Below are 24243 nucleotides of genomic sequence, written 5' to 3' on the forward strand. Positions count from 1 at the left end.
TGGTTTGTGGTGTCCCAACGCCCTATTAAGACACTTTATGTTGTGGTTTCTTTTATTTTGGGAGTTACCTTACCTGTAGCAGCTGCCTCTTTTTACTATACATAACTAGCCGTCTCCAATACCTTCGGTAAATAGATAGGCTATTTTCATTAACATAAACGTGTATTAATTCACCTTCATTCAGTAAACAACCATACATTTAGTGCCAATACAAGTCTGTCTTCATCATGCCAATTTCAGCAATGGCTCAATCTATGCATCGATCCTGCCACAGATCACCTGCTGCCATCCCATAGCCAAAATAGAACATTGCCACGACCCCCCCCACACACACACACACACACACCAACACATACACACACACACTCTCTCTCTCTCACTCTCTCTCTCACACACACACACACACATTCACCTCTGCCATCTCAGAACTGCATTCCTAAGAGCACATGCCCAATCAGCGTATGTGTAGCCATGGTGACAACAAGCTCATTCCAGTCAACAGGCTTACCTTAGGTCATGCCTATAGAATCATTGTCATCTTAGTCTGCCCAGGGGACTGTGTCACAAACTATTATGACTCAGCAGTGAGGTCACTCTATACTAATGCCTGTCATATCCTGCAGTACTCCCCTAGCCATTCCTTAGTGGCCAAAAAGTCAACAAAAAAACTGCCATAGTATATTGCACATCTACCTGTACCTACCATTTCTGGCCAGTATCATTTTGGGAAGATAAAAATGTAAAGTTGTCTGAAACCTATATATTGTGGACTCTGGGGACACTTGTTGAACATATTGGGTACTGTATAATTGACCATTCAGATAGTTTTTTATGTAAATGAATACGATAAACCAGGAGCTGTTTGGTGAAGACCCATTTGTAAAGTGAATAAAGGCTATTCTGACAGTACCAACATCATGTGTTATTCAAGTCTGATGTCATCTTTTACTTTGTATACCACAAAAATATACTTTTCAATGTAAAATGGTTCAAGTATAGCAACCAAAGTCAAAACTATTGACTGACACATAACATCCGGATGTAGGCTGGATAACATTCTCTCTGCCATACCTTGGTTGTGTCCCAAATGGTATCCTAGTCACTCAGTTAATCAAGTTGTTCAAATGTAACACATTTGACCCAATGCCCCACTTATGATGTTGGTGTCAGTGTTTTATATTAATACACAGAGACAGAGATGAAGCGATAAAGAGAAGACTCATTTACACCTTGCGCTTACATGTGGTTTCGTGATTGTTTCGTGATTGGATTAACATGATCCAATCACTGTCTGATCAAGGTTTGATGCGTCTGCACGTGATATTTAAATGTGTCTGGTATCAGTCCACTGTGTCTGCATTGTGACCAGATTTCCGGGTGCCCACCTGTATGCAAATTATTTGACAGATATTCTTTCAAAATAATGTGAATGTATTTACTTGAACAGTTAGGCCTATTGATGTCATAAGTTGACGGGGCTACCTATCAATGATTTTATAGGCCGGTATAATGATGATTTAAATGTTTTTTTATTTTTTTATTTAACGAGGCAAGTCAGTAAAGAACAAATTCTTATTTAAAATGACGGCCTACACCGGCCAATCCCGGACGACACCGGCCAATCACGGACGACGCCGGGCCAATTGTGTGTCACCCAATCACAGCTGGTTGTGATACAGCCTGGATTCAAACCATGATGTCTGTAGTGACACCTAGCACTGATGCAGTACCTTAGACCGCTGCGCCACGAGGGAGCACCAAGTGATTTAAATGACAATCGAGATCTGTTGGTACACTTGATTGATATGCAAATAGCAAAGGGTCCCTGGACATGTCTACACTTTACGCTTACACTACCGTTCAAAGGTTTGGGGCCACTTAGAAATGTCCTTGTTTTTGAAAGAAAAGCACATTTTTATGTCCATTAAAATAACATCAAATTGATCAGCAATACAGTGTCGACATTGTAAATGTTGTCAAGGACTATTATAGCTGGAAACGGCAGATTTTTTATGGAATATCTACATAGGCGCACAGAAGCCCATTATCAGCAGCCATCACTCCTGTGTTCCGATGACACGTTGTGTTAGCTAATCCAAGTTTATCATTTTAAAAGGCTAATTGATCATTAAAAAACTATTTTGCATTTATGTTAGCACAGCTGAAAACTGTTGTACTGATTAAAGAAGCAATAAAACGGTCCATCTTTAGACTAGTTGAGTGTCTGGAGCATCAGTATTTGTGGGTTCGATTACAGGCTCAAAATGGCCAGGAACAAAGCACTTTCTTCTGAAACTCATCAGTCTATTCTTGTTTCCAGCTACAATAGTAATTTACAACATTAACGTCTTGTTCTGAGAAATGAAGTATATTCCATGCAAGAGATTGCCAAGAAACTGAAGATCTTGTACAGCGCTGTCTAATACTCCCTTTATAGGACAGAGCAAACTGGCTCTAACCAGAATAGAAAGAGGAGTGGGAGGTCCCGGTGCACAACTGAGCAAAAGGATAAGTACATTAGAGTGTCTAGTTTGAGAAAAGTCCTCAACTGGCAGCTTCATTAAATAGTACACATAAAACACCAGTCTCAACGTCAACAGTGAAGAGGCGACTCCAGGATGTTGGTCTTCTAGGCAGAGTTCCTCTGTCCAGTGTCTGTGCTCTTTTGCCCATCTTAAAATGTTATTTTTATTGGCCAGGCTGAGATATGGCATTTTCTTTGCAACTCTGCCTAGAAGGCAAAGAAGAGTTGCCTCTTCTTCGCTGCACCTTCGAGAGCATCCTGACCGGTTGCATCACTGCCTGGTATGGCAACTGCTCAGCCCCAAAAATTGTCAAAGACTCCCTAGTCATAGACTGTTCTCTCTGCTAACGAAGTCTAGGTCCAAGAAGGTTCTAAACAGCTTCTACCCCCAAGCCATAAGACTCCTGAACATCTAGTCAAATGGCTACCCAGACTATTTGAATTTGCACGCCCCCATCTTTACACCACTGCTACTCTCTGTTGTCATCTATGCGTAGTGCGTTTAATAACTTTACCTATATGTACATACTACCTCAACTAACTGGTGCCCACGCACATTGACACTGTATCGGTACCCCGCCCGGTATATAGTCACGCTATTGTTATTTTACTGCTGCTTTTTAGTTACTTGTTACTTTTATTTCTTATCTTATCTGTATTTTTAACTGCATTGTTGGTTAGGGGCTCGTAAGTAAGCATTTCACTGTAAGGTCTACACCTGTTGTATTCAGCGCATGCGACTAATAACATCTATTTTATTTTATTTGTGCAGTGGAGACTGCGTGAATCAGGCCTTCATGGTCGAATTGCTGCAACGAAACCACTACTAAAGGACACCAATAAAAATAAGACTTTCTTGGTGCAAGAACCACGAGAAATGGACATAAGACCAGAGGGAATCTGTCATTTGGTCTGATGAGTCCAAATTTGCGATTTTTGATTCCAACTGTCCTTGTGAGACACAGAGTAGGTGAACGGATCATCTCTGCATGTGCGGTTCCCACAGTGAAGCATGGAGGAGGAGGTGTGATGGTGTGGGGGTGCTTTGCTAGTGACACTGTCAGTGATTTATTTAGAATTGAAGGCACACTTAACCAGCATGGCTACCACAGCATTCTGCAGCGATACGCCATCTCATCTGGTTTACACTTAGTGGGACTATCATTTGTTTTACAAGTTTTTTTTGTAAGGGCTATTTGACCAAGAAGAAGAGTGATGGAATGCTGCATCAGATGACCTGGCCTCCACAATCCCCGACCTCAACCAAATTGAGATGTTTGGGATGAGTTGGGCCGCGGAGTGAAGGAAAAGCAGCCAACAAGTGCTCAGCATTTGTAGGAACTCCTTCAAGACTGTTGGAATAGCATTCTAGGTGAAGCTGGTTGAGAGAATTCCAAGATTGTGCAAAGCTGCCATCAAAGCAAGGGTGTCTACTGAAGAATTTCAAATATAAAATAGATTTTCTGCTCCACTGCAGCCCTGTCGATGAGAATGGGGGGGTGCTCGGTCCTCTTTTTCCTGAGGTCTACAATCATCTCCTTCGTCTTGATCACGTTGAAGGAGATGTTTTTGTCCTGTCACCCCACGGCCTGGTCTCTGACCTCCTCCCTATAGAGTGTCTTGTCGTTGTCGGTGATCAGGCCAACCTCTGTTGTGTCATCGGAAAATGTTATGATGGTGTTGGAGTTATGTCTGGCCATGCAGTCATGAGGGACCAGGGAGCATGCACCCCTGAGGGGCACCTGTGTTGAGGATCAGCGTGGCAGATGTGTTGTTACCTACCCTTACCACCTGGGGGTGGCCCATCAGGAAGTCCAGGATCCAGTTGCAGAAGGGGGTGTTTAGTCCCAGGGTCCTTAGCTTATTGATGAGCTTTGAGAGCACTATGGTGTTGAACGCAGAGCTGTAGTCGATGTGTTCCTTTTGTCCAGGTGGGAAAGGGCAGTGTGGAATGCAATAGAGATTGCATTATCTGTGGATCTGTTAGGGTGGTGTACTCCTCAGTGCCACCAGAAGAATCCCGGAACATATTCCAGTCTGTGCTAGCAAAAAGTCCTGTATCTTAGCATTTGCTTTATCTGACCATTTGTTATTGACTGAGTCACTGGTGCTTCCTGCTTTAATTTTTGCTTGAAAGCAGGAATCAGGAGGATCGAATTATGGTCAGATTTACCAAATGGAGAGTGAGGGAGAGTATGGTACGCGTCTCTGTGTGTAGAGTAAAGGTGGTCTAGAGTTTCTTTCCCTCTGGTTGCACATCTTTACATGCTAGTGGAAATTTGATCAAACGGATTTAAGTTTCCCTGCATTAAAGTCACTAAAAAAGTGCGCCCATCTGGATTATCATTTTTCTGTTTGCTTATGGCCTTGTACAGCTCTTTGAGTGTGTTCTTAGCATCAGCATTGGTCTGTGGTGGTATGTAGACAGCTACGAAAAATACAGATGAAAACTCTCTAGGTATATAGTGTGATCTACGGCTTATCCTGAGATACTCTACCTCAGGCAAGCAAAACCTCGAGACTTCCTTAGATATCATGCACCAGCTGTTGTTTACAAATGTACATAGACCGCCACCCCTTTTCTTACCAGAGGCTGCTGTTCTATCCTGTCGATACAGTATAAAACCCGCCAGCTGTATGTTGTTCATGTCATCGTTCAGGCACGACTTGGTGAAACATAAGATATTACAGTTTTTAATGTGCCGTTGGTAGTTTAATCTTGCTCGTAGGTCATCGATTTGATTTTCAAAAGATTGCATGTTTGCCAATAGAACAGATGGCAGTGGGGGTTTACTCGCTCGCCTACGAATTCGCAGAAAGCAGACCGACCTCCACCCCCTTTTTCTCAGACTTCTCTTCACGCAAATGACGGTGATTTGGGACTGTTCCCGGGAAAGCAGTATATCCTTCACGTCGGACTCGTTAAAAGGAAAAAGCTTCTACCAGTTCATGGTGAGTAATCGCTGTTCTGATGTCCAGAAGTTATTTTCGATCATAAGAGACGGAAGCAGCAACATTATGTACAAAATAAGTTTTAAAAAATGTAAAAAATAACACAGTTGGTTAGGAGCACGTAATACGTCAGCCATCCCCTCCAGCGCCATTCTACAATTCGCATTGCAGAATGATGGATGACGTTGTACACAATAGTGCACAATTTCCGGGTACCCATTTTGGCTTGTGAGAACTTTTTTCAAAACTACTGACTGAAATGATACTCTTCAACTGTAGCCTCTATAGCCTCTGGTGGTGATCACAATGGGTTTTTTTCATCTACACATGTCTAAAAATGTGGGCACAATCAGAAAGTGGACAACAAGACAAAGGATGCATGATTGAGTAGCCTAAAGCTTAACAATTATTATAGTCATCATTCACCAACAAGATAGCACAAATAAAAAAGTTATTTTGAGCCGCAAATACTGTATGTCATCAGCTTTTTATAGCCTATTACAGGCTAAAGAAGACTCACAGGCAAACAAGTAAGCAAAATTACATTGAAAATACATATTTTCCAGACGTTGAAGTTAGGTTCATTTTAGGTTCTGCATGAAAGGGGAAAATACGACTTTTCCAGATGTTTAAAATATGTATTTTCTGTGTTAAAAATCGTTTTTTTTCCCGGACGTTGAAAATAGGTATTTTCCGGCTACTGAAATCAACGTAATTTCCTATTCTGAATGAAAGTTGAAATTATGTATTTTCCAGACTTTGAAAATATACATTTCTGGATATTCAAAATATGTATTTCCCGATGTTCACATAAGTTCTTTTTTTTTTACAGACGTTGAAAATACAGTGGGGAGAACAAGTATTTGATACACTGCCGATTTTGCAGGTTTTCCTACTTACAAAGCATGTAGAGGTCTGTAATTTTTAGCATAGGTACACTTCAATTGTGAGACACGGAATCGAAAACAAAAATCCAGAAATTCACATTGTATGATTTTTAAGTAATTAATTAACATTTTATTGCATGACATAAGTATTTGATCACCTACCAACCAGTAAGAATTCCAGCTCTCACAGACCTGTTAGTTTTTCTTTAAGAAGCCCTCCTGTTCTCCACTCATTACCTGTATTAACTGTGCCTGTTTGAACTCGTTACCTGTATAAAAGACACCTGTCCACACACTCAATCAAACAGACTCCAACCTCTCCACAATGGCCAAGACCAGAGAGCTGTGTAAGGACATCGGGGATGAATTTGTAGACCTGCACAAGGCTGGGATGGGCTACAGGACAATAGGCAAGCAGCTTGGTGAGAAGGCAACAACTGTTGGCGCAATTATTAGAAAATGGAAGAAGTTCAAGATGACGGCCAATCACCCTCGGTTTGGGGCTCTATGCAAGATCTAACCTCGTCAATGATCATGAGGAAGGTGAGGGATCAGCCCAGAACTACACGGCAGGACCTGGTCAATGACCTGAAGAGAGCTGGGACCACAGTCTCAAAGAAAACCATTAGTAACACACTACGCTGTCATTGATTAAAATCCTGCAGCGCACGCAAGGTCCCCCTGCTCAAGCCAGCACATGTCCAGGCCCGTCTGAAGTTTGCCAATGACCATCTGGATGATCCAGAGGAGGAATGGGAGGAGGTCATGTGGTCTGATGAGACAAAATGTAGCTTTTTGGTCTAAACTCCACTCGCCGTGTTTGGAGGAAGAAGAGGGATAAGTACAACCCCTAGAACATCATCCCAACCGTGAAGCATGGAGGTGGAAACATCATTCTTTGGGGATGCTTTTCTGCAAAGGGGACAGGACGACTGCACCGTATTGAGGGGAGGATGGATGGGGCCATGTATCGCAAGAACTTGGCCAACAACCTCCTTCCCTCAGTAAGAGCATTGAAGATGGGTCGTGGCTGGGTGTTCCAGCATGACAACGACCCGAAACACACAGCCAGAGCAACTAAGGAGTGGCTCCGTAAGAAGCATCTCAAGGTCCTGGAGTGGCCTAGCCAGTCTCCAGACCTGAACCCAATAGAAAATCTTTGGAGGGAGCTGAAAGTCCGTATTGCCCAGCGACAGCCCTGAAACCTGAAGGATCTGGAGAAGGTCTGTATGGAGGAGTGGGCAAAAATGCCTGCTGCAGTGTATGCAAACCTGGTCAAGAACTGCAGGAAATGTATGATCTCTGTAATTGCAAACAAAGGTTTCTGTACCACATATTAAGTTCTGCTTTTCTGATGTATTAAATACTTATGTCATGCAATAAAATGCAAAGTAATTACTTAAAATCATACAATGTGATTTTCTGGATTTTTGATTTAGATTCCATCTCTCACAGTTGAAGTGTACCTATGATAAAAATTACAGACCTCTACATGCTTTGTAAGTAGGAAAACCTGCAAAATCGGCAGTGTTTGAAAAACTTGTTCCCCCCACTGTACATATTTTTTGGTTATTGATTCTACACATGCATTCTCAATGAAGACAGTATCATATCACAATAATACTTTTAAATACATTTAATGTAAGAGAGAAGAGATTGCAACATATAATATAATTGTTATCTGTCACCTGCACTTATGCTATATTATTCAAAAGCTTTAAAACTGATAGTAATGTGATTATTTTCTAAGCTCCCAAGATACAGAATAAACCAACAGACTAGTTTCACTACATTAACATTCTCAGTAACAGTTACAAAATAGTATTTCTTGCTCTGACTGTGATTTATTGTTGTGTATCTACCTTAGTTGAATGCACTGACTGTAAGTCGCTCTGGATAATAACCTTTTCTGAATGACCAAAATGGAAATGGAAAACAAACACTTGTAAAGCATTCTGGATATTATTCTAATGAGCTCCGCCCCAAAACAAGTACCAAGTCTTGTTTTACAAGTTTGAACAGCACAATACAGTATGGCACAGTTCAGTACAGAAGAGCATAGTAAAGTACAGTGGAGTACAGTACAGTATGGTATGGCACAGGACAGTAGTTTTATTCAGTAGAGTACAGTATGGTGCAGTTTAATTCAGTAGAGTAGGGTACAGTACAGTACAGTTTAATTCAGTAGAGTAGAGTAGTTTAGTTCAGCAGAGTAGATTACATCAGAGTAAAGTAGGTTACAATAGAGTACATTATACTGTATTATAAACTGGCTGGTTCAAGCCCTGAATGCTGATTGGCTGACAGCCGTGGTATATCAGTCCATATACCAAATGTATGACAAAACATGTATTTGTACTGCTCTAATTACATTGGTAACCAGTTTATAACAACAATAAGGCACCTTGGGGGTTTGTGATATATCGCAAATATAGGCTGGTACGGACCATACCAAATCTGAACCAAACATAGACGTCTATGATTGGTTCATACGTCGAAATCAGGACCCCCCCAAAAATACATCCAAAAGACATTGGGATTTGTCCGTGCTTTATGGTAGTCGACAGAGCTACACATGAGCGTTCCAAAACTATTGAAAGTTATAGCTGTGACGGTAAAAATCAGTCAATGAGATAAGAGGGGAGGAATTCCTGTCAATGAAGAAACGTTGCATTTACACCAAGATAATACTTGAGTCATGCTGAGCGGAGTTCAGCGGTCGACACTTTCATATGATAAACCACCAAATGAATGAGTGAATTCTACGCGGGGAGATTCTGTCAGGATTTGAAAACCAACTTTAATGTCGAATAATACGTTGAGTGAACACTGAAAATAAATGATTAACCCGTTTATACCGTCAAAATAGCGCGTGTTCAGTGGAGCTGTCAGTTGTTATTGCTCATTCAACCAACCAGCAGCAAAATATTGAGTTGTCTCAAGCGCTGCCCGCCCGCGTTTTAAAGGGCAGGTATTGACAAGTTTGTTGTCCGAACATTTCAGCTTGCCATCACATACCATTGACGAACCTGGATTCACTAAACTGTTATCATGTCGTCGGGAGCGGAGAAAAGGCTAGACAGCCGAAGGAAAAAGTTGGAATTCATGATCAGAGACCCGAAGTCAGCGTTAAACTTGGAGAGTTTACTGGTAAGGTTGTAACAATACGTATGGCTTTTTGTGTGTACATTTAGCAGACGATCTTATCCTGAGCAATTTACAGTAGAATACATTTGAGTATTGGTCCGCCGTGGGAATCGAACCCCCAACCCTGATGTTGCAAGCTCATTGATCTACAAATTTAGCCACACGGGACCCTGATCAGAGTAATCATATTGCTAACTAGCTATAGAATGGACGTTTGATCAGATAACCTATGAGATGGTGATATTCACTTGTCAATTGTATTTAGGATATTCAGGGAATTTAGAGATTAGGGGAGACTTGGGCTATACCGGAGATATAGGCTACTCAATATAGCCTATTCACGTCGCAGTTAGAGTGACTATTGCGCTGTTTGCTCCGGCATGTTGGAAGACCAATGCGAATGTAAAATGAAGATTGGGACACAGAGGTGACGCTTCATGATAATCATACATGGATTTAACGTGAGCATTTTTGTTCAATGAACAAATTACTTGCATGGACACGTGGTTTTGTTTCGGGAATTGTTTGTTATTTTGACATTTCGCAATGTTAAACCAACCGAACCAAAAATGAAAAAAATACATTGCAAAAAAATAGTCGAACTCAGATTCAAACTATCGCTAAAAACTATGTGTGAAAACGTCCAAAGAAAGGGAAGCGCTGCATTGCATCATGTGTAGGCTACCTCTATGGGCCACATCTGAGACACAGGTAAAGACAACTCAAAGAGTATTTGCTAAGTCACCATGTAGTAGGCTCAGGTGTTAGATAAGAGCAAGAGCTGAGTAAACACTCATGTTGGTCTCCCTGACAGTTAGCTACCTTGGTCATGGCTAGAAGATATCCAGCTTTTGTCAAATTAAGTCAAAAGTTTTTTTCTTTGTTGTCGCATTTGAGCTAATCCGAACCTTAACCCTTTTCCTAACCATAACCGAATTATCCTAACCTGCTACATTCATTCTCATAACCTGCTGCGTAAATTCTCCTAACCTGCTACAAAATGTCAAATCAGACTTTAATTTGACCAAAACTGGATCTCTGTAGCCATGACCAGCTAACTCTCCTCTGCTTGGACAAGCCCCGTGTGACCTGCCTGGCAGCCATCCAGGAATGCACTGTGGTATTATCTGAAAGCCACCTTGTGGGTGGAGCTCATTGAAACTACAGTATATTACTAACAACAAACATGGCAGCACGTTGCTAGCTGATAAATCAGGCGATAGGGGAGTAACTTGGTTTTTGTTCTAGCCTGTTATCAGTGCATTTGACTAAATCTCAGCACACACCCCTTAGCCCAGGGATCATCACCTAGATTTAGCCGGGACGATTTCGAGGGTCGGGACATAAATGCAAATTATTTATATATCATTTATTTACACACATACATTACCAGTAAAACGTTTGGACAGACCTACTCATTCAAGGGTTTTCTTTATTTTTACTATTTTCTAAACTCAAAGCAAAAAATGAGCCGTCCCTTTTTAAACCCTTTTCTTCATTGTAAAGGGTTTAAACACTGTTTCCCATGCCTGTTCAATGAACCATAAACAATTAATGAACATGACCCTGTGGAACGGTCGTTAAGACACTAACAGCTTACAGACGGTAGACAATTAAGGTCACAGTTATGAAAACTTAGGTCACTAAAGAGGCCTTTCTACTGACTCTGAAATACACCAAAAGAAAGATGCCCAGGGCCCTGCTCATCTGCGTGAAGGTGCCTTAGGCATGCTGCAAGGAGGCATGAGGACTGCAGATGTGGCCAGGGTAATAAATTGCAATGTCCATACTGTGAGATGCCTAAGACAGCGCTACAAGGAGACTGGATGGACAGCTGATCGTCCTCGCAGTGGTAGACCACGTGTAACAACACCTACACAGGATCGGTACATCCGAACATCACACCTGTGGGACAGGTACAGGATGGCAACAACTACCAAGTTGCACCAGGAATGCACAATCCCTCCATCAGTGCTCAGACTGTCCGCAATAGGCTGAGAGAGGCTGGACTGAGAGCTTGTAGGCCTGTTGTAAAGCAGGTCCTTCACCAGACATCACCGGCAACAACTTCGCCTATGGACACAAACCACCGTCGCTGGTCCAGACAGGACTGGCAAAAGAAAAGTGCTCTTCACTGACGAGTCGCAGTTTTGTCTCACCAGGGATGATGGTCGGATTCGCGTTTATCGGAGGGTGAGGGCTAGGGCCATTCCCCCCAGAGATGTCCGGGAACTTGCAGGTGCCTTGGTGGAAGAGAGGGGTAACATCTCACAGCAAGATCTGGCAAATCTGGTGCAGTCCATGAGGAGGCGATGCACTGCAGTACTAAATGCAGCTGGTGGCCACACCAGATACTGACTGTTACTTTTGATTTTAACCTCCCCCTCCTTTGTTCATTATTACATTTCTGTTAGTCACATGTCTGTGGAACTTGTTCAGTTTGTCTCAGTTGTTGAATCTTATGTTCATACAAATATTTACACAGTTGACAGTAAGAGGACGTTTCTTTTTTGCTGAGTTTACGATCCTATCCGCATGTTTTTCAGCTGTGCTGTGCTTTCCAAGATGACCGCCACCTTTACATGGTTATGGAGTATAGGCCCGGTGGAGACCTGGTCACCTTGACCATGAACTATGACATGCCAGAGAAGTGGGCCCGATTCAACACTGCCGAGGTGGTGCTGGCTCTAGATACCATACACTCTATGGGTTTCATCCACCGTAACGTGAAACCAGACAACATACTGCTGGACCAAAATGGCCACCTCAAGCTGGCTGACTTCGGTACCTGCATGAAGATGGACTCGGTGAGTTTTGGTGGTGGAGATTGGAGAATAAAACAAAAATGTGCACCCCTTTTGGCTCCCCAGGACCAGGATTGAGAAGCACTGGGGAAGTGCTAGGGAAGTGCTTCTCAATCCTGGTCCAGGGGAGCAAAACGGGTGCACACTTTTGTTTTTGCCCTAGCACTTATTCACTTGACTCAACAAATCAGGTCATCATCAAACTTTAATTTGAATCAGGTGTGTTAGTGCTAGTGCAAAAACAAAAATGTGCACCCCTTTGGATCCCCAGGACCAGGATTGGGAAACACTGGTCTACGGCCTAGACTGGCCATTAAGGATTTGCTGAGGGAGACTCTGTCCTCTCCCGTAAATTTGTCTTGTTATGGTCATTCTCTCTGAAATGGCAAACTCAAGCCCGAGACCAGAATTTGTTTTGCTTTTGTCTCTTGAGCTAAAATTCAGCAAATATTTTGGCAATAAACTGTGTCTGGCTGAAATCTGCATTTGAGAGATCACCCTGTGGTCAGATTTTGAATGCAATGTCAATTTCCCCAGACAAATTGCATCAGATTTAGTTACTGAATCATGTCTTATAAGCACAGGTGCAGTGTGGCAGAAAGCCATTGGACAAAATGTTTGGGCTAGTTTCTCAGACACTGATTAGGCCTAGTCCTGGACTAAAAAGCATGCTCAATGGAGAATCACCAAAGGTGCTTTTTAGTTCAGGACTAGGCTTAACACTAGAACCGCTGGCCCTCGAGGGACCCCCCACCCCCCTTTCAAACTAATGAGCAGTCTGACTGCAACATTCTAACAGTGTAATTAATACATTTAATGTATGCTATTGCAAAAGTAAATCTTTGGTTGTGTTTATGAAGTTCTTAGGTAACATAAAAAATATATATTTTTAAATAACACAATAGCATTTTCATTAGTTTAAGTTACTGTAGGCTATATGTAAAAACAAAAAAACCAAGTGTTCAATCAATTTTATTCCTGGAGTGCCTTTGTTACAACTATGAAACAGAAAGCATATGTTGTAATGCGGTTATAAGAAATCCCGCTATGCCCTCCGACGAACCATCAAAACAGGCAAAGCGTCAATACATTACTAAGATCGAACTACAGGACTAATACACCGGCTCTGACGCTCGTCGGATGTGGCAGGGCTTGCAAACCATCACAGACTACAAAGGGAAGCACAGCCGAGAGCTGCCCAGTGACACGAGCCTACCAGACGAGTTAAACTATTCCCACTCAGGAGACTGGAAAGATTTGGCATTGGTCTTCAGATCCTCAAAAGGTTCTACAGCTGCACTATCGAGAGCTGACTGGTTGCATCACTGCCTGGTATGGCAACTGCTCGGTGCATTCGGCTCAGTACATCACTGGGGCAAAGCTTCCTGCCATCCAGGACCTCTATACCAGGCGGTGTCAGAGGAAGGCCCTAAAAATTGTCAGAGACTCCAGCCACCGTAGTCATAGACTGTTTTTTCTGCTACCGCACGGCAAGCAGTACCGGAGCGCCATGTCTATGTCCAAGATGCTTCTTCCACCAAGCCATAAGACTCCTGAACATCTAATCAAATGGCTACCCAGACTATTTGCATTGTACCCCCCCTCTCTCTTTTACACTGCTGCTACGCTCTGTTGTTATCATCTATGCATAGTCACTTTAATAACTCCATGTACATATTACCTCAATTACCTCGACTAACTGGTGCCCCCACACATTGACTCTGTACCGCTACCCCCCTGTATATAGTCTCTCTATTGTTATTTTACTGCTGCTCTTTAATTTTTGAAATGTAAAATGTTTATTTAAAGTGCATTGTTGGTTAGGGGCTTGTAATTAAGCATTTCACTGTAAGGTCTACATATGTTGAATTCGGCTCATGTGACTAATAAAGTTTGATTTGGTAATGGCATCTTTTTATGACATAAAATATATATATAATACTCAACCACCAAAATGCACGGTCAGCAAGTTGCGCAGTCAAATTATGAAAAAAAACATGCGCAAAGTGTGCCTGATGAATAATGAAAATCTGCATAAAAAGTAATAATGTCATTATGAATTTGTGGTGATATGACAGCAGTCAAAAATAGTCAATTGTCAGGCCGTCCATGTCACATGTCACATTAACAATGAAACAGCGAAAAACGAAAGTGCGTTGCTGATGTTGCTTTTTACTTGAGATGTAGTCTGCTCTCTCAGTGATGACATTTTGTGCTGATAATCGGCCCATAGCATTGTAACTGGCTTGTTTTCTCCTGCCTCACTGTTTCATTCGTTGGTGTCTCGGGCAACTGCTCAGTGCGCATCGTTCTGGCTTTTCTGCACTTAGGCCTCGGAGGGGTAGGTTTCAGGCAGAGGCTCAGAATCAGAAGAATAATCATCAGAAATGTCATGATTCAATTCTTCCCCAACATCTGAATCATTTTCATTTAGATTTTTTAAATGATGTACGCTCTCAATTTGTACTCCAAGTAGGCCAGAGAAAACAGATAAGACTGCTTGGACTCCTGTTCTTTAACAATTGGTGATTACATAATTATCTACCATCTAGAATCCTTAGTTGCTAAATCCATTTTTGGTGTTATAAATTAGAGATATACAGTACCGGTCAAAAGATTGGACACACCTACTCATTCAAGGGTTTTTCTTTATTTTTTACTATTTTCTACATTGTAGAATACTAGTGAAGACATCAACACTATGAAATAACGAATGGAATCATGTACTTAAACAAAGGAAAATACATTTTAGATTCTTCAAAGTAGCTACTCTTTGCCTTGATGACAGCTTTTCACACTTTTGGCATTCTCTCAACCAGCTTCATGAGGTAGTCACCTGGAATGCATTTCAATTAACAGGTGTGCCTTATAAAAGTTAATTTGTGGAATTTCTTTCCTTCTTAATGCGTTCGAGCCAATCAGTTGTGTTGTGACAAGGTAGCGGTGGTATGCAGAAATAGCCCTATTTGGTAAAAGACCACGTCCATATTATGGCAAGAACAGCTCAAATAAGCAAAGAGTAAGGACAGTGCATCATTACTTTAAGACAGGAAGGTTAGGTCAATACGGAATATTTCAAGAACTTTGGAAGTTTCTTCAAACCATCAAGCGCTATGATGAAACTGGCTCTCATGATGATCACCATAGGAAAAGCACTGTGAAGCATGGAGGAGGTGTGATGGTGTGGGGGTGCTTTGCTGGTGACACTGTCTGTGATTTATTTAGAATTCAAGGCACACTTAACCAGAATGGCTAACACAGCATTTTGCAGTGATACGCCATCCCATCTGGTTTACGCTTAGTGGGACTCTCATTTGTTTTTCAACAAGAGATAAACCTAAAACATGCTGTGTAAGGGCTATTTGTCCAAGGATAGTGATGGAGTGCTTCATCAGATGACCTGGCATCCACAATCACCCAACCTCATCCCAATTGATATGGTTTGGGATGAGTTCAAAAGCAGCCAACAAGTGCTCAGCATATGTGGAAACACCTTCAAGACTGTTGGAAAATCATTCCTCATGAAGCTGGTTGAGAGAATGCCAAGAATATGCAAAGTTGTCATCAAGGCAGGGTGGCTATTATGAAGAATCAAAAATAAATTTGTATTTGTTTAACACTTTTTTGCCTGCTACATGATTCCATATGTGTTATTTCATCGGTTTGATGTCTTCACTATTATTCTACAATGTAAGAATAGTAAAAATAAAGAAAAACCCTTGAATGAGTAGGTGTGTCCAAACTTTTGACTGGTACTGTATACCCATTGATTCTTGAGGAATTTAACGTATAAATGCCTCATGAGCTTAGTTCAACTATTGTTATAAGGACACAGGCTGAGACCCAGATGCAGACACACGAGGCAGATGGTTCGAGTCTGATATTTATTATAATCCAAGGGGCAGGCAAGAGAATGGTTATGGACATGCAAAAACAACATAAACAAGGTCAGATTCCAGGAGGTACAGAGGGGCAGGCAGGCTCGAGGTCAGGGCAGGCAGTATGGTCAGGCAGGCGGGTTCAGAGTCGAGGCAGGCAAGGGTAAAAACCGGGAGAACTAGCAAAAGAGCGATAAGAAAAGCAGGAGCTTTTTTTTCACTTGACAAGACGAACTGGCAACAGACAAACAGGGAACACTGGAATAAATACCCAGGGACTAATTGGGGGAAAAGTGTGACACCTGGAGGTGGGTGGAGACAATCACAAAGACAGGTGAAAGAGATCAGGGCTTGACAATTGTACCTCATCAGAACCCCAAATATAAGCTTGTTTGTAGACAGTGTGAATGTAAACAAATACTGTATATCCTCAAAACATGGATGGTCAGTCCTTGCATCTATAGCTCTTTCTATGAACTTGAGAGTGGTTACATTTCTCCAGGCCCATCCCTCAAAGTTCTACCTAAAGTATAAATTAAGAATTCTAATCTGTGTTAGGCACACTGTCCCAATATCTTTCACTTAAGGTTACCTACTTTAACTAGGTCTCCGTCTCTGTCTGTCTGCCTGGCTCCCCACCTGTATGTATGTAAAGTGTTGGTCCCGTGTTTCATGACCTAAAATAAAAGTGCCCAGAAATGTTCTATATGCACACAAAGCTTATTTGTCTCAAATTTTGTGCACAAATGTGATTACATCCCTGTTACTGAGCATTTCTCCTTTTTCAAGATAATCCATCCACCTGAAAGATGTAGCATATCAAAAAGCGGATTAATCAGCATGACCATTACAGTTGCACCTTGTGCTGGGGACAATAAAAGGCCACTAAAATGTACAGTTTTGTCACAACACAATGCCACAGATGTCTCTGGGTTTGAGGGAGCGTGCAATTGGCATGCTGACTGTAGGAATCGTTGCCAGAAAATTGAATGTTGCTTTCTCTACCATAAGCCACCTCCAACGTCGTTTTAGAGAATTTGGCAGTACGTCCAACCAGCCACACAACCACGGATAACCATGACAGCCCAGGACCTCCACATCCGGCTTCTTCACCTGTCTGAGACCAGCTATCCGGACAGTTCATGAAACTGTTTGTTTGCAGAACCGAATAATTTTTGCACAAACCTGTCATAGGGAAGCTCACTGTGTGCTCGTCATCCTCACCAGGGTCTTGACCTGACTGCAGTTCAGCGGACAACAAACACAATTATATTTTATCGATGGCAATTTGAATGCACAGAGATACCGTGACAAGATCCTGAGGCCCATTGTCATGCCATTCATCCGCCGCCATCACCTCATGTTTCAACATGATAATGCACAGCCCCATGTCGCAAAGATCTGTACACAATTCCTGAAAACTGAAAATGTGCCAGTTCTTCCATGGCCTGCATACTCACCAGACATGTCACCCATTGAACATGTTTGGGATGCTCTGAATCGATGTGTACGGCAGCGTGTTCCAGTTCCCGCCAGCAACTTCGCACAGCCATTGAAGAGTGAGACAACATTCCACAGGCCACAATCAACAGCATGATCAGCTCTATGCGAAGGAGATGTGTTGCGCTGCATGAGGCCAATGGTGGTCACACCAAATACTGACTAGTTTTCTGATCCATGCCCCTACCTTTCTTTTAAGGTATCTGTGACCAACAGAAGCATATCTGTATTCCCAGTCATGTGAAATCCATAGGTTAGGGCCTCATTTATTTATTTCAATTGACTGATTTCCTCACATGAACTGTAACTCAGTAAAATAAAAATATATTGTTTCATGTTGCATTTATATTTCTGTTCAGTGTATATATTTACACACTATGAGGTTCATTTGATGATGATAATGCCTTTTAGTGTAAGAGCTGTTTGAAAAAACCACCTGTTTTGGTGAGAGGGAGTTTTGGTCTACCTGGTGACATCACGCCTGCCTGGTGACAAATTAGCTGAAGGTAGACAGCATAGTGGGTCAATTTCCGCAAACAACTAAGAGCATTGAAGCGTAATGACCCAGGCCAGTCCCACCAGTCAGCCCCCAGGTGAAGCCCACTTCCTGTTGACATTAGCAGCCCTGCCCCCCGGGGCCACGTCAACAACTGGCCCTTTCTGCTGTCGTGCAACATCTGCATTCTACCCCCCTCTGTTGATTTTTTTTTTTCTCTCACTTACTCCACTGTCATTCACACACACTCCCTACACACTGTCTCATGCACTCATTTATTCATGCTCAACACGTTGTCTACTGACTCACTCACCAACTCACTCACTCTCGCCCTCTCATTCATCCATGACTTAATCCAGTCCCTCCCCATCTCCCTGTTTTGTCTCTCTCTCTGAGGGACAAGCTGTGTTTTTTTTTCCATGGTCTCTCATGTTTTCTAGTGGGACAGAAACACACCCCTCCCTTCTTCCCTTGCTCCCTCCCTTCCTCATGGCTGAGGCTGGAATGTCCCACACGTGGCAGCCCAAACTGCCGCACCCCTCCGGCCCTGCACCCTGTGGCAGGGAGAGAGGGAGGGAGGGTGAGAGGAAGAGAGAGTCAGTAGTGTTGTTGACTTGTCTGGCCCAATTGCCTCACTACCCTATTGCCTCATTACCTGATTGTGCTCCTGTGTGGCTTTATCTATCTCCATATCAGCAACTTTCTGGACCTATCTTCTCTCAGTATCACTACTCCTACTGGCTGCAGTTAGACTCTGGTTCTACTGAGTGCTGCAGTGGTCATGAGGCAGTCTAGCATGAGGCAGTCAGTGGACTGCGGTCAGTGCCTTGAGGGCTAGCAGTCACAGCTGTGTGGAGGAAAGTGGTGCTTTGCATTGTGTTCAGGTTGCGGTTGAGTTGCCCGTTTGAGTGACTGACAACTCTTTGACCGCGCCGTCCCATTGGCTATGTACAGGGAGGTGCATCTGGGGAGGAACGGCGTGGAGGAGATCAAGAGACACCCCTTCTTCAGGAATGACCAGTGGACCTTCCACACCATCCGACAGAGTAAGTGAGTGAGTGTGTGTGTGTGTGTGTTCAGTCATACATTGTGTGTGTGGGCATGCGTTCCAGTGCGCACCCTTGCGTGTACCCCTGTCTGTGTGTGCCTTTGTATCTGCCTATGTAACCCAACTTCCCATTTTCCTGATTATACACGACATACAGTTCATTCCCATGCATGGGGCCATGAAGCCTTAGCCTCCTCTTTGCTCTTTTTGGTCTATTCAGCAAAAATGTAGTGGAACAGTCGTATGGAGTGCTGATCTAGGATCAGGTATTTCCTGCTCTCCATGTGATCTTATTTATTGTGATCTAAAAGGCAAAACTGATCCTAAAGCAGCACTCCTGCTCTTGATACATACAGTTATCAGAAGGCAGAGCTCAGCTGTGACTGAACTATTACTAATCAGTCATTAGACCATTGCCCTGCGTAAAGATGTACAGATATTAATGCTTTGTCAGTAGTATGTACTTGTTTGCCATTTTATTCGGAGATACAAGGAGGGATCGCATAACATGGGCTCCTCCATCCTTTCCATTCTCACTGATTTTGATATCATGTGACAGGAATCAATCTTCATTCAACCCATCGTTGCACAGTCCATAGAACATATCACAGGCAACAGTTCTCCTATTGAGCTCCCCACTCTCTAGTTTTTTGTGCATCCCCATTCTGCACCCTTGTCCAGAGGTGTGCACTTGCACACTGTCCATTATGGGTTTAAAAGCAAATGATGGGTTTAAGCATTGGCTGGGGGGAGAAGGGTAGAGATTTGGAATGCTGCTCATTGGCTAGTCTGCTCATTGGCTAGCAGGTTAAAGCATCCCCATTCCTGACCATTGCGTGATATAAAGTTCTCGGGTGTGGGAGTCTGGGCCTGCGTCCCAAATGGCACCCTATTCCCTACATATTGTACTAATTTTGACCAGAGCCTTATGGGTCCAGGTCCAAAGTAGTGCACTATATAGGGAATGGGGTGCCATATGGAACACAGCCTGGGTGCTAGCAAATCAAATCAACCTTTATTTGTCACATGCGCCGAATATTACAAGTGTAGACTTTACCTTGAAATTCTTACTTACAAGCCCCTAACCAACAGGGCAGTTCAAGAAGAGTTAAGTAGACTATCACAGTGCCATCCGTTTTGTCACCAAAGCCCCTCATACCACCCACCACTGCGACCTGTATACTCTAGTCGGCTGGCCCTCACTACATATTCGTCGCTAGAGCCACAGCAGTGTACAAAAGGGAGGGTCATCTATAAGTCTATACTAGGTAAAGCTCCGCCTTATCTCTGCTCACTGGTCACGATAACAACACCCACCCGTAGCACGCACTCCAGCAGGTATATCTCACTGGTCATCCCCAAAGCCAACACCTCCTTTGACCACCTTTCCTTCCAATTCTCTGCTACCAATGACTGGAACGAATTGCAGAAATTGCTGAAGCTGGAGACTTATATTTCCCTCGCTAACTTTAAACATCAACTGTCTGAGCAGTTAACCGATCGCTGCAGCTGTACATAGCCCATCTGTAAATTGCCCACCCAATCTACCTACCTCATCCCAATATTGTTTGTATTTACTTTTCTGCTCTTTTGCACACCAGTATTTCTACTTGAACATCACCATCTATCACTCCAGTGTTCATTTGCTAAATTGTAATTACTTGGCTAATATGGCCTATTTATTGCCTTACCTCCTCACACCATTTGCACAAACTGTATATAGACTTTATTTTTTTTCTATTGTGTTATTGACTGTACGCTTGTTTATTCCATGTGTAACACTGTGTTGTTGTTTGTGTCGCAATGCTTTGCTTTATCTTGGCCAGGTCGCAGTTGTAAATGAGAACTTGTTCTCAACTAGCTTACCTGGTTAAATAAATAAAATTAAAATAAAATAAAAAGTAGTAATAAAAAGGTACACAATAAGAATAAGAATAACGAGGCTTTATACAGGGGGCACCGGTACCAAGTCAGTGTGTGGGGGTACAGCTTAGTTGCGGTCATTTGGACATAAACAGCGAGTAGCAGCAGTGTACAAAAGGGAGGGTCAAATGTAAATTGTCTGGTGGCGATTTTATTAATTGTTCAGCAGTCTTATGTCTTGGTGGTAGAAGCTGTTGAGGAGCCTTTTGGTCCTAGACTTGGCTCTCCGGTACCGCTTGCCTTGTGGTAGCAGAGAAAACAGTCTATAACTTGGGTGACTGGAGTCTTTGACAATTTTATGGGCTTTCCTCTGACACCGCCTATTGTATAGGTCCTGGATGGCAGGACGCTTGGCCCCAGTGATGTACTGGGCCATTCGCACTACCCTCTGTAGCACCTGACGGTCAAATGTTCAGCAGTTACCGTACCAGGCAGTGATGCAACCGGTCAGGATGCTCTCGATGTTGCAGCTGTAGAACCTTTTGAGAATCTGGGAACCCATGCCAAATCTTTTAATTCTCATTGGGGGGGCTTTTGTCGTGCCCTCTTCACGACTGTCTTGGTATGTTTGGACCATGATAGTTTGTTGGTGATGTGGACACCAAGGAACTTGAAACTCTCGACCCGCTCCATTACAGCCCTGTCGATGTTAATGGGGGCCTGTTCGGCGCGTCTTTTCCTGTAGTCTATGATCAGCTCCTTTGACTTGCTCACATTGAGGGAGAGGTTGTTGTCCTGTCACCACATTGCCAGTTCTCTGACCTCCTCCCTATTGGCCGTCTTATCGATGTCTGTGATCAGGCCTACCACTGTTGTGTTATCAGCAAACTTAATGATAGTGTTGGAATCGTGTTTGGTCACACAGTTGTGGGTGAACAAGGAATACAGGAAGGAACTAAGTACACACCCCTGAGGGGCCCCAGTGTTAACCTCTTGATTCTAGCCATCCCGGATCCGGGATCGTGAATACAGCCTCAAGCTCATTACCATAACGCAACGTTAACTATTCATGAAAATCGCAAATGAAATGAAATAAATATGCTAGCTCTCAAGCTTAGCCTTTTGTTAACAACACTGTCATCTCAGATTTTCAAAATATGCTTTTCAACCATAGCAAAACAAGCATTTGTGTAACAATATTGATAGCTAGCGTAGCATTTAGCATTAGCATTCAGCGGGCAACATTTTCACAAAAACAAGAAAAGCATTCAAATAAAATCATTTACCTTTGAAGAACTTCAGATGTTTTCAATGAGGAGACTCTCAGTTAGATAGCAAATGTTCAGTTTTTCCAAAAAGATTATTTGTTTAGGACAAATCGCTCCGTGTTGTTCATCACGTTTAGCTACGAAAAAAACCTGTACCCAGGAGTGTAATTATCCCCGCAGCTCATTAGCATAACACAACGTTAACTATTCATGAAAATCGCAAATGAAATGAAATAAATATATTAGCTCTCAAGCTTAGCCTTTTGTTAACAACACTGTCATCTCAGATTTTCAAAATATGCTTTTCAACCAAAGCAAAACAAGCATTTGTGTAACAGTATTGATAGCTAGCGTAGCATTTAGCGTTAGCATTCAGCGGCAACATTTTCACAAAAACAAGAAAAGCATTCAAATAAAATAATTTACCTTTGAAGAACTTCGGATGTTTTCAATGAGGAGACTCTCAGTTAGATAGCAAATGTTCAGTTTTTCCTGAAAGATTCTTTGTGTAGGAGAAATCGCTCCGTTTGGTTCATCACGTTTGGCTACCAAAAAAAAAACGAAAATTCAGTCATCAAAACGCTGAACTTTTTTCCAAATTAACTCCATAATATCGACTGAAACATGGTAAACGTTGTTTAGAATCAATCCTCAAGGTGTTTTTCACATATCTCTTCGATGATATATCGTTGTGGAAGTCTCCTCTCTCCTCTGAATCACATGGCTGAAGGCGTGCAGCTGAAGATTACGCACCAATTTCGACAAAGGACACCGGGCGGACACCTGGTAAATGTAGTCTCTTATGGCCAATCTTCCAATGATATGCCTACAAACACGTCACAATGCTGCAGACACCTTGGGGAAACGGCAGAACGTGTAGGCTCGTTCAGGGCGCATTCACAGCCATATAAGGAGACAATGGAAAACATTGCCTCAAAAATTTTGCTCGTTTCCTGTTTCGCCTGTAGCATCAGTTCTGTGGCACTCACAGATAATATCTTAGCAGTTTTGGAAACGTCAGAGTGTTTTCTTTCCAAAGCTGTCAATTATATGCATAGTCGAGCATCTTTTCGTGACAAAATATCTTGTTTAAAATGGGAACGTTTTTTTATCCATAAATTAAAAGAGCGCCCTCTATATCCAAGAAGTTAAGGATCAGCATGGCAGACGTGTTGTTTACCTACCCTCACCACCTGGGGGCGGCCCGTCAAGAAGTCCAGGATCCAGTTGCAGAGGGAAGTGTTTAGTCCCAGAGTCCTTAGCTTAGTGATGAGCTTCATGGGCACTATTGTGTTCAACGCTGAGCTGTAGTCAATGAACAGCATTCTCACATAGGTGTTCCTTTTGTCCAGGTGAGAAAGGGCAGTGTGGAGTGTGATTTAGATTGCATCATCTGTGGATCTGTTGGGGCGGTATGCGAATTGGAGTGGGTCTAGGGTGTCCGGGAGGATGCTGTTGATGTGAGCCATGACCAGCCTTTCAAAGCACTTCATGGCTACCGACGTGAGTGCCACGTCGGTATGTTACCTTCGCTTCCTTGGGCACAGGGAATATGGTGGTCTGCTTGAAACAGGTATTACAGAATCGGTCAGGGAGAGGGTAAAAATGTCAGTGAAGACGCTTGACAGTTGGTCCTCGCATGCTTTGAGGACATGTCCTGGTAATCGGTCTGGCCCAGCGGCTTTGTGAATGTTGACAGTTTAAAGGTCTCGTTCACATCGGCTACAGAGAGCATTATCACAGTCATCCAGAACAGCTGGTGCTGTCGTGTATGCGTCAGTGTTGCTTGCCTCAAAACGAGCACAAAAGGCATTTAGCTCGTCTGGTAGGCTCACGTCACTGGGCAGCTCGCGTCTGGATTTCCAATCTTAATCCT

General features: G+C 42.8%; 2 protein-coding genes across 2 annotated transcripts in view; one reads left to right on the forward strand and one right to left on the reverse strand.

Annotated features, from left to right (window-relative positions):
* The window catches only part of LOC112219756, a 466516-nt gene that overhangs the window by 121316 nt on the left and 320957 nt on the right, over nucleotides 1–24243 (reverse strand). The gene's annotated exons all lie outside the window — the stretch shown is intronic.
* The window catches only part of LOC112217395 (rho-associated protein kinase 2), a 51196-nt gene continuing 45767 nt past the window's right edge, over nucleotides 18815–24243 (forward strand). Inside the window, exon 1 of the mRNA XM_024377641.2 lies at nucleotides 18815–19234. Within this exon, the coding sequence (XP_024233409.1) occupies nucleotides 19135–19234 (100 nt within the window). The 5' untranslated portion in view covers nucleotides 18815–19134. The remainder of the gene's footprint in view (nucleotides 19235–24243) is intronic.

This window comes from Oncorhynchus tshawytscha, linkage group LG18, assembly GCF_018296145.1.
Source record: "Oncorhynchus tshawytscha isolate Ot180627B linkage group LG18, Otsh_v2.0, whole genome shotgun sequence".
Classification (NCBI taxonomy): Eukaryota; Metazoa; Chordata; class Actinopteri; order Salmoniformes; family Salmonidae; genus Oncorhynchus; species Oncorhynchus tshawytscha.